The sequence below is a fragment of the Bombyx mandarina genome, chromosome 18 (assembly GCF_030267445.1).
Source record: "Bombyx mandarina strain Sakado chromosome 18, ASM3026744v2".
NCBI classification, from domain to species: domain Eukaryota; kingdom Metazoa; phylum Arthropoda; class Insecta; order Lepidoptera; family Bombycidae; genus Bombyx; species Bombyx mandarina.
Window position 1 is genome coordinate 11,186,145 of NC_143224.1, and position 12,296 is coordinate 11,198,440.

The 12,296-nt window shown below is 37.4% G+C and overlaps 1 protein-coding gene across 3 annotated transcripts in view; it reads right to left on the minus strand.

Annotated features, from left to right (window-relative positions):
- Window positions 1-6,555: 6,555 nt before the first annotated feature.
- Window positions 6,556-12,296, minus strand: part of Appl (amyloid-beta-like protein) — a 135,402-nt gene continuing 129,661 nt past the window's right edge. For 2 of the 3 annotated variants that reach the window (XM_028178789.2, XM_028178024.2), the window contains exons 13-17: window positions 11,904-12,116; window positions 11,000-11,104; window positions 10,249-10,350; window positions 9,143-9,307; window positions 6,556-8,932 (exon numbers count right to left, since the gene is read on the minus strand). In XM_028178789.2, coding sequence (XP_028034590.2) covers window positions 8,822-8,932; window positions 9,143-9,307; window positions 10,249-10,350; window positions 11,000-11,104; window positions 11,904-12,116 — 696 coding nt within the window. In that variant the 3' untranslated portion in view covers window positions 6,556-8,821. The remainder of the gene's footprint in view (window positions 8,933-9,142; window positions 9,308-10,248; window positions 10,351-10,999; window positions 11,105-11,903; window positions 12,117-12,296) is intronic. The other variant, XM_028179572.2, reaches the window with a different exon arrangement.

A 12,296-nucleotide genomic window follows, 5' to 3' on the forward strand; every position in this document is an offset into this window, starting at 1 on the left:
CACACACGCATGCATACTATTTATTGTCAAACTTTTGTTCTTGACGTCTGTTCTCAAATTGAGAATAGAATATGGTTTGTCTTTGTTAATATTTTTTATAGTGTAGCCTTGGCGAAATTTGTGATTATATAAGTATAAAATACAATCATAATAGTGTACAAACTTACAATTCCAATTAATTATAGTCAAATTTCGACTACTGCGGGACCTCTAGTATAAAACAATTTTGTTGGATTGAAGGTATGCGAGTGTAGATTAAAAATAAACCGCTTTCTTTAAATATCATCTATAATTTTTTAAATATGTACTAAAATACTATAATACTACTAAATATAAAGCAATGCATCCACACACAAAGAAATGAAACTGCGATAATACATTTCTTTAATGTAAACTGTGCCTTTTTAATAATTGAAATATATAAAATAATTTCGTTGGATATTTTTTTATTGCTCAGATGTGTGGACGAGCTCACAGCCCACCTGGTGTTAAGTGGTTAATGGAGCCCATAGACATCTATAACGTAAATGCGCCACACACCTTGAGATATAGTTCTAAGGTCTCAGTATTGTCACAACGGCTACCCCACCCTTCAAACCGAAACGCATTACTGCTTCACGGCAGAAATAGGCGGGGCGGTGGTACCTACCCGTTCGGACTCAGAGGTCCTACCACCAGTAAAACCAGATTGAAGGTATGCGAGTGTGAGATTAAAAATAAACCGCTTTCTTTAAATATCATCTATAATTTTTAAATTAATGTATTTTGCTATTATCCCATAACATTTAAAGCTATAAATTTGTATCAATCATCTGGGGACGCGTTAGTAATCATCCATGAGCGAAACGTTGCCATTAAAACCGGCATATTCTTATACACACATTCCATGCATTATTCACATTATAAAGTGCTCAAAAACCCAAATTACATTTACAAACGCTTTTCACGTCTCATATACTTCTAATATGCGTTAATTATTTTCGAACTAAATTATAATTATAAATATGTACTCATTGAATTATATTAACTGTGTGAATAAAAAAAGAGTTCTTTAAAATATCATCCGTCGATAGAACCTTTCTCGGATACATGGCAATTTCTCAACTGTACTCTGGCATGACTTGCATCCGTAAACAACAGTAATCACTTACCATCAACACGCAAACTCCCATATACAACGGATGGCAAAAAAATTCCATACCATTCTTTATAGCTTAGACGGTTGAACCCATGGACATCAAAACGTTAATACCGTCACCCACCTTGTGACGTGAGTTTTAAGTCTCTATTCTACAACAGCAGCGAAACCCTTCAAACAGAATACGTTACTGCTTTGCGGCAGAATTGGGCAGGGCGGTCGTGCTAGCCCGTGCAGGCATCACGAGACGTCTTACCAGTTAAATTATGGCTTCACCGTGATCCATTAGTTTCGGCTTATAGTGAACGATAAGTAAAGTTACGTACACATGAATATTCTGTTGATAGTACACACATGTCTGAGCGAGGTTTGATCGCAACACGCGTTAGTTAAAAGCTATTTTTATTAGCATAGATAAACGCGCCAACTGCTTGTTTAATGACAGCCGGTATCCCTAATGCATTGAGATATTAAGTTGATATCTCTAGTGAATTAAATAAATACTAAATACCGAAATACGAATAAATATTTTTAACAGAGATACGCCTTTAAAACAAGAACGGATTATTTGTTCGCCAAAACAAATGTAAGTGGTTAATTTGAATGTTTTATTTATTTATTTTTTATTGCTTAGATGAGTGGACGAGCTCACAGCCCACCTGGTGTTAAGTGGTTACTGGAGCCCGTAGACATCTACAACGTAGACGCGCCACCCACCTTGAGATACAAGTTCTAAAGTCTCAGTATAGTTACAACGGCTGCCCCACCCTTCAAACCGAAACGCATTACTGCTTCACGGCAGAAATAGGCAGGGCGGTGGTCTCACAAGTGGTCCTACCACCAGAATGCTGTGTTTTAATTCCCATGATAGCTATCTAAGCGGACTAAAATATTTTAGTCATCGAAGGGTCAAGGTCGTTATCAACGCATTATGCCTCGAAATGAATATACCTAGTAGATACGTGTAAAGAAAAAACCCTTTATTATTTAAAACTCATTAATTTTTGAAAAGGATTTTTCCCTTTGTGTCATTAAGTGAAGTCTGTGATTCAGTAAAAGATCAGTTTGTTTAAAATTTTAATTTTATTAGATTAAGGGCTTTAAATGTTGTTTTCTTATTAAACATATAACATAAAACGCAGTCAAGCATTTTATTGTTAATTCATTCTGAAGTACCCAATATCATTATATAATTGATTGATTAAGTTAATCAATACCAACGCATTGCATTAAAAACTGATTGCACATATTGTCGTACGAAAATAGTTCTTAAGTGTAATTTTCAATCAGAACACATTCGACTTTTATCTATCGGTTTAGGTTTTACGTTATCTATTTATCGATATGCATACGTATGTAATACGCAATCGTATCGCTCATACTACAGTTGCCTAATCACTCTACAGCTCATGTGTTTTCTATTTAGTTATATCATGCCGCTCAATAGATTGTAACCTTTTATTCTTTTTGTCTATATAAAACTATGAAAAATGCATTGCGTTAAAAGGCATTCGTAAACTAAACCAGCTACTTGTTCTATATTAGAATGAATAGTCTAGTTATTTGATTAATATCATGACACCGTAATTTCAATAGAACCAAATTGTAAATGAATATTTAAAGTATCGAGGATAAGTATTTTATCACAGATCGCATCTACACATCAAATTCAGTAATACTTCTATTCATAATAATCATATTACGAAAACAAAACGTATTAATTAATACACAACTGAAATAAGTATACTTGAGTGCGAGTAGGTACTCGGCATGTTGAATATTTCTCTTTGTTTAGAATACGGGAAACGCACAGTAACAACCCAAAGAGATTACTTTCGTTTATTACGGACATTTTCTATCGCTCGCACGCCTACAGAAAATAACGTCGCGGTTAACTATGAATTAGTGCCAGTACGAACAATGTTTAGAGATGATTGACCGCGTGGCACTATGAATATGTTAATTGCAAATTAATGGGATGGGACGTTCAGGCGTTTTGTCGACCTAACGCCATCTATTAACCGGATCAGAAAAATAAATTCTAAAACAGCGACATCTAGCGATCTAGTAATGACTAATTTGAGGTGTTCAATTTGAAACCAACAAACATTGCACAGCAAAGCAAAAAGATGTCGCTATTTTAAATTTTTTAAATGATAGAAATCTGTAATCTGAAACCATTGAAAAAAAATCAATAACTTTGAATTAAAATTAATTTTATTCGAGAACTATGAATTGACGTTATTAATCGTAAATGCAGTGGTTAGTCTTTTTTTTTATTGCCCTTGTAGGAAGACGAGCATGTGTGGTTACCGTCGCCCATGGACGTCACTAATGCAAGAGGCAGAGCCAAGCCGCTGCCTACCGTTAAGAATCCTCTAAGGTCCTCAGAACGTTTGAATAGAGATATGACATAGAGTATTAGATTAATATTAATTTTTAATCTAACCTTATAAATCGGAGTGTTTACTACGTTCAATTGTTTTAGAGTCAACAATTTTATTATACTTTTTAAAATAAAAAAGACATAAACATTATGTAATAAGTGTGTCTCACTATCTGTCCAACGGATATTCCCCCATAGACACAGCCTACTGAGTTTCTGCCAGGATCTTCTCAGTGGGTCGCGTTTCCGATCCGGTGATAGATTCCGCGAAGCACTGCTCTTGCTAGGGCCAGTGTTAGCAACACTCCCGGTTTGAGCCTCGTGAGCTCACCTACTAACTCCAAATCTAGAATAGCCCCTCGAGGTTACTAGAATAGACATGGAAAAAAACGGATATTCCTATTATCAATTGTCTTTAAACAAAAAGGAGGAGATTTTCAATTCAGGTTGAATAAGTTTTTAAGTCAATTCATTCTAGACCCATGCAGAAATCTACCCTCGTGACTCGATTACAATTTGAGCTAATTCCAACACCCGATACTACAACGTAGGATTTAAATGTGTGGAAATGAATCATTAATAATGCAAATAATGTATTTATTAGTACGAAATTTGTTTACGGGATATTGTCAAAATTTATGGAATCTAATAGTATCACACTATAAAGAATGGTGTATAATACAACGTAATGTGAAGCATTTGCATTCGACCCTCTCAATAATTGATCCTCAAAGTAGGGTGCGCCGCTTGGGAGGGTTGCTCCCTAATAATATAAGTATACAGAGCGTTTCTGAACATTGTATAGAATAGTTTCTAAATCTAACATGACAATTAATTAGTGTGATTTTTGAAAATGATTTAAAACTCAATTAAAACTAATTCTATAGTTTGATAATGCCTTTGTTATTTTCGTGTAATTATTTTCGATATTTATGTTTGTAATACTTTTGAGATTTCGTAAAGATGAACGAATAAGGTGTTGTTTGTGATTTTTTTTTTATATTGTGCCAACTGCCTGTTATCGTGATAGATATAGAGAGACAGATAGATATAGATAGGAAAGATAAGATAAGTCGAAGCTCCAAGTAGAATAGGCTAACAGAACTAAAGATGCTATTATTAAACAAACAGACAAGAACAAAGATACAAAGAAAACCCTAGATATGTATTTCAGACTAAATATAAACAAATTAAAGAGTATTTTGAATGTGATTTGAATATAATGAATATGTGTCAATCACAGTTCGAAACAACAAGTCTTGTGTTAGTACCTTATGGTAATTTTCTACCCCAGTCCAGGGTATCTAATGTCACTGGTCTAAATCCATTACTGTCCGTAACCACTTAACAAAAAGTAAGCCGTGAGTTCGGTCATACATCTAAGCTATATTGGCTGAACGTGAAGTTTGTTAACTTTAGTAACCAGTAAGACCGAACTGTAAATCAAATTCGTTTATAATTATTTGAAACTATCATCGAAAACTGAAACATACGCACCATCTATAAGTAGGTGTTCTAGCTTGTAGTTAGTAGTATAGTACCTATAGATACGGCATCGAAACCGACCTCATGGAAAGTTTTTTTTTCGTATGTATGCTGATAGCCTTGAGAGGCTATATCAGCGTTACCCTAGCGTGTAGGTGAGCTCTCGAGGCTCGAACCGGAGATGTTGCTAACACAGGCCCTAGCAACAGCAGTGCTTCGCAGAATCCAACACCGGATCGGAAACGAGGCCCACTGAGAAGATTCGGTGAGGAACTCTGAGTGGGCTGTGTCTGTGGGTTAATCAAGTGAAGTAGTCAGCGAGGGCAGAACGCAATCCAAATAGTCTAAGAGACAGTGACTGGCTATTTACGGTACTTAGAAAAATACTATTTTCCATTTACTCTCTTCTAACTACCGCATTCAAAACAGGTCCTGCTAGTCTAACGAAGGCTTCCTATTTCGGAGAGATATAAAAAAAAAGGATAAAATAAGATAATAAAAAATTGATTGAGAAATTTTAAGATAAAATAATAAAAAAATTACTTAGTTCCTACGAATAAATAAATATTAATATAAATAAATATTTATTCGTAGCTTAGTTCAAAGTGTTCGCAGTGACTTGGCCAATTGAATATTTTTATTATTCTCAATGAAAGTGTGCAACGTTAGACAGATGTAATAGTTGTGTAACTATGGTAGATACTTTTGAGAGTTACAAAAATAGGCCCCGTTTTAACAAAACTGATGCTTGAATTGGCTCTTAACAATAATGCCATTATTGTTATTTATTGTTAAATGTAAAAGAAACTGTGTTAACCCGAGTAAAAACAGAATTTAGCCGAATCACCGCCGAAACACCGCCGCACGGCATTTTAATCGCCGCGAAGCGCCGCCGCACTATGACTGTGACGATTTGAATTTTTTTATGGTCACCGTGGCACCGCCGCACCATAGCCGCGACTGCTTACGTAAAAGTGGGTTCGCTGCTCTACCGCCGCACCACCGCTGCACTACAGCAGTGAAATATCATTCTCATATACATACATATGTGTGTGTATGAATGTAAACGTTTTTTACGTCCAGTGTTTATTAATTTAAGTGCTTGCAAAATTTTAATTACCAACGAATTAATTTTATCAATTTTTTCATTATTTTGTCTTGACAATCAGTATATTAGTAGAGAACGTTATAAAATTAATTATTAATATATTATAAATTAGCCTTTTTTTTAATTAGTGTGCAGCGGTGCTTCAGCTGTGGTGCGGCGATCTAAAATAAAAAATTCGAAACGTTCGGCTACGCTTCAGCTGTGGTGCGGCGGTGCTGGGAGATTTCTTTCGAAGCGTGCGGCGGAATTTTCCGCCAAATGGCGGTGGTGCGGCGGCGGTTCACCGTTGTGGTGCGGACACCGTGCAGCGGCGGTTCGGCGATAGACTTGAAATTTTTTTTTTATCAAAAAAATTATAATTTCATTTTTACTCGGGAATGAGAAAATGAGGATATTAGACGAAACATGTAGCGTCCGACGCCAATAACAAGACCAATATTTTTAAATGTCTATTTATTGATTCAATTTGAACTTCGAACTCACAATAAATGCAGCAGAAGGAAAACAAAAAAATTCAAACAATTATTATACAATGATTAATAATTATAATTTAAGTACATGACAATAGTGACCGGGAAAAGTACAGAAATTAGGTTATTAAATCTTCAAACATCGATAAGTGGATTAATATTACATCAAGATCAATCAAAAGTTCATTATCTTCTATACCGACGTGAGATAGCTGATTTTGAGCAAAAGTTTTGTTAAAAAAATAAATGGTCGGCTTGTTATTATTGATATTAAAAATACAGAGTGGATATTTGATGTGGAATAAACTTACAAATATAGTGAGTTTCTTATTTAAATGCTGTATGATAAGCTACGGGCTGACGTTTGATTACGCCTTTCTTGTTACGATTACACCATCGCCATCTGTTGTCCGGGTAATGAAGCTGACAAACTTCAAATTCGTACCAAAAAAGGAACAATAGACAACGCCGTGACTGATATGACTTCAATTTGTATTAACGTCACTACGCCCGGAAATAAATAGAAATATTATATAGTGTATGTATATAAATTAGCTTATGTAACATATAAGCTTAAATGTATATAATACTGAGGCAGAGTTACATCTTAACTACGACGTAACATTAATTGTGGTACGTGGAATTAGACACGAGCGCAAGCGCTTACTTCATACGGACGAATGCGATATATAATAATATTTGCTTTTATATCTATGTATCTGACGCTAAAACATCTATATAATGTATTAATTTTTGTACATCTACTTATATAGTAATCGTACATACACTCACTAAGCTTAAAGGTTCTGCCGAGATCGCGTACCCAAAAGGTGTCGTAATATCATCCCCGATCGAACGCCGCGGCCATGACTAGATAATGACGTCACTTCATGATTATTACGCTACCGGCAATGACCATAAACGAGTCGAAACTCCGAAACACCTATTGAGTACACGGCGTATCCGAACGAGAACTGCATATAATCCCGCAGGCGAACGAAGGTGGACTAATAGAAATTTAAGCCGGAAACAATAATAAAAACGCATAATTAACTTCGCACGTACAAATTTATTAGAGACATTGGAATGTTTTAAGTGAAAATTGGAATAGATTTTGGGGGACGTTCGCCTGCGTCGGCTTTGCCCTGACTAAGTACACAATAATTATTAAAATATATTTTCGCATTTATTACATAAAATTCACGTTTAGATCTACCTAAGTTATTAAAGGAAACGAAAGCCGGCATTAGGGGTTAGTTAATAAATGTATAAATTTGTACGCGGAGCCTATATACACAGCGTACCATGGACGTTCATTCCACTCCTCCGAGTAATAATTACCTATGTATTTAGTACTACACAAGCAAAGCTGAATGATGCGTTAAACTTAGATCGAGAAACCGTGTTAATTATCTGATTGTAAGATGAATTACGAATAATACACGAACGAAAACATCGGTTATTATTACTGGAGTAGCGGTCTCGAAAAAACTTAATTTAAAAAATTCTTCTACGGTGACACTTATGTACCCTAAAACACTAGACGAAAAACTTAGATCTAAACCCTTATTAAATAAACATAATAATTACTTTTGGTGCAAAAAAAATAACAAAATAAATACAATACGTTTTGATAGCGAATTACGCACACGTATCATTAAAGACTAATCACACAAGCTTTTTAAATTAAATTTGTAACAAACGCAGAGATTCCCCTCCAGGCACGTCTGTAGTACATGCGCTGACATAGATATTATAAATATTTTGTAAATGGAAACAAACTGTATACAGCCCCTACTAAGGATTGTGTAACACACATCATTTACGGTTTAGAAATAGTCAATTTCTTTTCTCAGCATGGCTCTACGAGGATTCGGATATGGCCAAGATTGATTGGTTATATATGTTGAAAGCTTTTTTTATTCCGTTTATAATTCTATTATGTATGCTATCTGATATTCGATTGTGTTTTCCGTGGAGCTATGCAAAGAATAAATTAGACTAGCCTTCACATCAGGACTAGAAGCGGCCGGGACTAACATGACCGTTGCAGGGTTAAGATGGGCCTGGCAGGGAAGATGCTATTGACAGCCGCTGTCACAGATCGGAACACAGAACCTGATTTTCTTAACCTGTACGATGATGGAGCTCTTTTACCTTCCACTTCCAATTATTTTCCGTAAAACCGATTTGCTTCGACGGCTGTCAACTGCTTTGGGAGAGTCGAGGTGGATTTACTCCTTGACCTCGAAGTATTTGTAGGTGGGGTTCTCGTAGCCATTGATCTGCATGTTGGCTACGTGTCGTTCCTCTGGAGTCGGAGCCACCACACCGGTCTGCTCCACCTAAGGATAAGAAATATAAGGAATTTCAGACGCTACCAAAAATAGTACATTGTGCACCAAAGGGAGAAAAGTTGGGCATTTCCTACCGCGTGTAAAATTTAATTAAAATTTATTTTCTATTTTTTAGTAGCATTTTCTATAAAAGCGTATTTTGTTAGTTTTTTAAACTATTATTTATTTTATTAACATCCATCGCATCCAGTAGTATACCTGCACGAAGCCTTGTGCTTGAGGAGCGCGGTCGCGGCGACGAGCGACGGCGAGGGCGACGCACGCGGCGGCCGCCAGCGCTGCGCCGCCCACACACAGCGCCGGGTACAGGGCACCCGCCCCGCCAGACCCACCGGCGCCGCCTGTGCCGCGCACTGTGTAACCCTGCAACACAGACCGCATTTACCGCATCTGACAGCCCACTGAGTTTCTCGCCGGATCTTCTCAGTAGGTCGCGTTTCCGATCCGGTGGTAGATTCTGCGAAGCATGGCTGTTGCTAGGGTTCGTGTTAGCAACGTCGTCAGGTTTGAGCCCCGTGAGCTCACCTACTAGTTAAGGTTACGCTGAAATAGCCTCTCAAGGCTATCTTAGGTAGGAAAAAAAAGCATCTGATATGCTGACCTCCTCTTCCTACTGCAAATCAATAAAGGGTAGGATAACGATAATACTATAAATTAGTGTTGAACCCTGCATCTTGAAGTGGGCATAGGCATTTGCGTTGCAAGACAACTTCGGTAATCGTTTACCATAAGACATCAAGCGTTAGCCGCAACTGAAATAATTTTACATTCTAAGAACTATGTACTAATATTTCCTTATCAGTCAGTAGTTATACAATAATCTTGACCGTATTTTATAACTAATTTCACCTTTAGGAGAGACGGCTTTCTGAAATTTGTATTTAAGATCCATCGCTGCCTAAATAACCATATACACGGGCTATCAGAATGAGATACACAACCTAAACAAACACACATTCGCTCATCATGTTTGGAGATAAGCGAGGATATTAAAATAAAAAAATAAACGTTCCATATTCGACGGTACTAATCCCAACCCTAACCTGTTCTAAGAGCATTGTACAGTAAAAAATTAGATCCGCCTTGGACTGTGCTCAGTGCGAGTATTTTAATGTTCTCGATAGCGTAAAAGTTAACTCAGATTTGTATGCAGTTGGAACGTTTACTTACGTTTGCCACAAGGGGCGCTGTTGGAACTGCATACAAATTTGAGCTAACTTTTACGCTATCGAGAACGTTAAAAAAATCGCACTGAGCAAATTGGACCAACATGTTAATCGATACAAGTGGCTGTATGTACTTACAGGCTGCGAGTGTTGCAGTTCGTGTTTGAGAGCGTGTGCTGGCGGGGGCGGGGCGCGTTCCTCGGCATGTTCCAAGGCTGCACGAAGTCCTTCTCCTTCAGTCTGTGATACAAATACGTAAATTTGATTCTACCCTCCACCACTAGATGGCGCTATTATAAGACTTTTAATGGATTTGTTTTTGAAAATTAAAAGTATTAATAAGTATAGATCGACCCCATTTATGTAGAATCAGACAATATTAACAATAATTTCACGTTGTACATTCATTTATGTGTTGTTATATCTATTGACAAAGTATACGGATTGTCTGACGCGAAAATACCACGACACCTTCAAAGCCGTGAGTGAAATATACGTCTATATTTTGTAGCCAAAATATCCATTGTTTGAAATAAGACATTGTAACGCTCCAACTGCTACCAAATACTCACTGCAGTTTTATAAAGATTTTTTTTTAATACTTATTTTAGTAACAACCATACATTTTGTTAGTATTACTAATAACCAATGTTAGTAACTTAAAAACTTAACATATTAGTATATGTTATTACTATTTATTACAATTTTTGTTGAGTCTTTCCCAAGTGCCAGCAGCAAAGGCTATTAATTAACTAGCAATCCCCTGATTATATATAATTTACATTTATGTATATCTATGTGTAGTATTCAATAGGAAAAACATCGAATGTATTGTTGTATTATTGTATTATGTATGTATTTGTTGAACCATAATCAAAAAGCTTCATACATTTGTATAGAATACCTCGCTGGTTGTACGGCGGCTGGTGGTTTCCACTTCGGCTGTCTCGGTCTCACCCTCCGGAGCGTCGGTCACGGTTGTCGTTACGATTTCCTGTCAACAAAACCCTTAATAGTGAACAATAATCTCAAATACCGATTAAAAATGTTTTTTTTTCTTTTTCTTTTTATTATTGCTTAGATGGGTAGACGAGCTTACAGCCCACCTGGTGTTAAGTGGTTACTGGAGCCCATAGACATTTACAAAGCAAATGCGCCACCCACCTTGAGATATAAGTTCAAAGTTCTCAGTATAGTTACAACGGCTGCCCCACCCTTCAAACCGAAACGCATTACTGCTTGACGGCAGAAATAAGCAGAGTGGTGGTACCTACTCGTGTGGACTCACAAGAAGTCCTCACTAGTAAATCCTTGTATTAATAATAAAAGTAATAATAATCCTTCACTTCTTTGTCGACGTCGCCCAAAACACGTCATTACGGATCCTCCTGATCCATTAACGGTGCTTTTAGGTACCACAAGCACTGGTCACCGTCCTCGTCGAACCCGTCGCTTGTGACCAAGGGCTCAAAGAGCGAAATAACCCACAGACACAGCCCACTGAGTTTCTCGCCGGATCTTCTCAGTGGGTCGCGTTTCCGATCCGGTGGTAGTATCTGCGAAGCAATGCTCTTGCTAGGGCCAGTGTTAGCAACACTCGGGTTTGAGCCCCGTGAGCTCACCCACATTTTAGGGCGAAGCTGAAATAGCCTCTTAAGGCTATCAGCATAGGTAGGAGGAAAAAAAAGCATTCCTTGTAATAAGTAGTGTCGCCATGTACTCTTAATCGACCTGTGTCTACCCAATGCTGAGTGTCTCTTCATGTGCACTCGATTCTTTTATAATGTACTCACGGTAGTCGTGGTGTCCTGAGTGTAAGCGGCCCGTGTAGTGACGTCATGTACGGGAACTGGAGCGAGGGAGGGAAGCGGGGAGGGCGAGGCGGGGGCCGCGCTGGACGCGGGGGAGGCTGGCGCCGCGGAGGGGGCAGCGCTGCTCGTCTCGCCCTCGCTTATTTCATTCGTTTCGTCATCACTTTCTTCGCTATCCTTAACACCGTTGGATGTCTGCGATGATACAAGAACCGTTATCTATATAATAATACGTAAAGCAAAAACTTTGGACCCCCTTTTACGAAAATTGCACGGACAGAGGAGTATAAAATTTCTCACACTTATAGAGAATGAGTGCAGATGCTAATTTTCTTTTTTTTTCTTATGCATAAAAAATACACTAAATCAATAAAA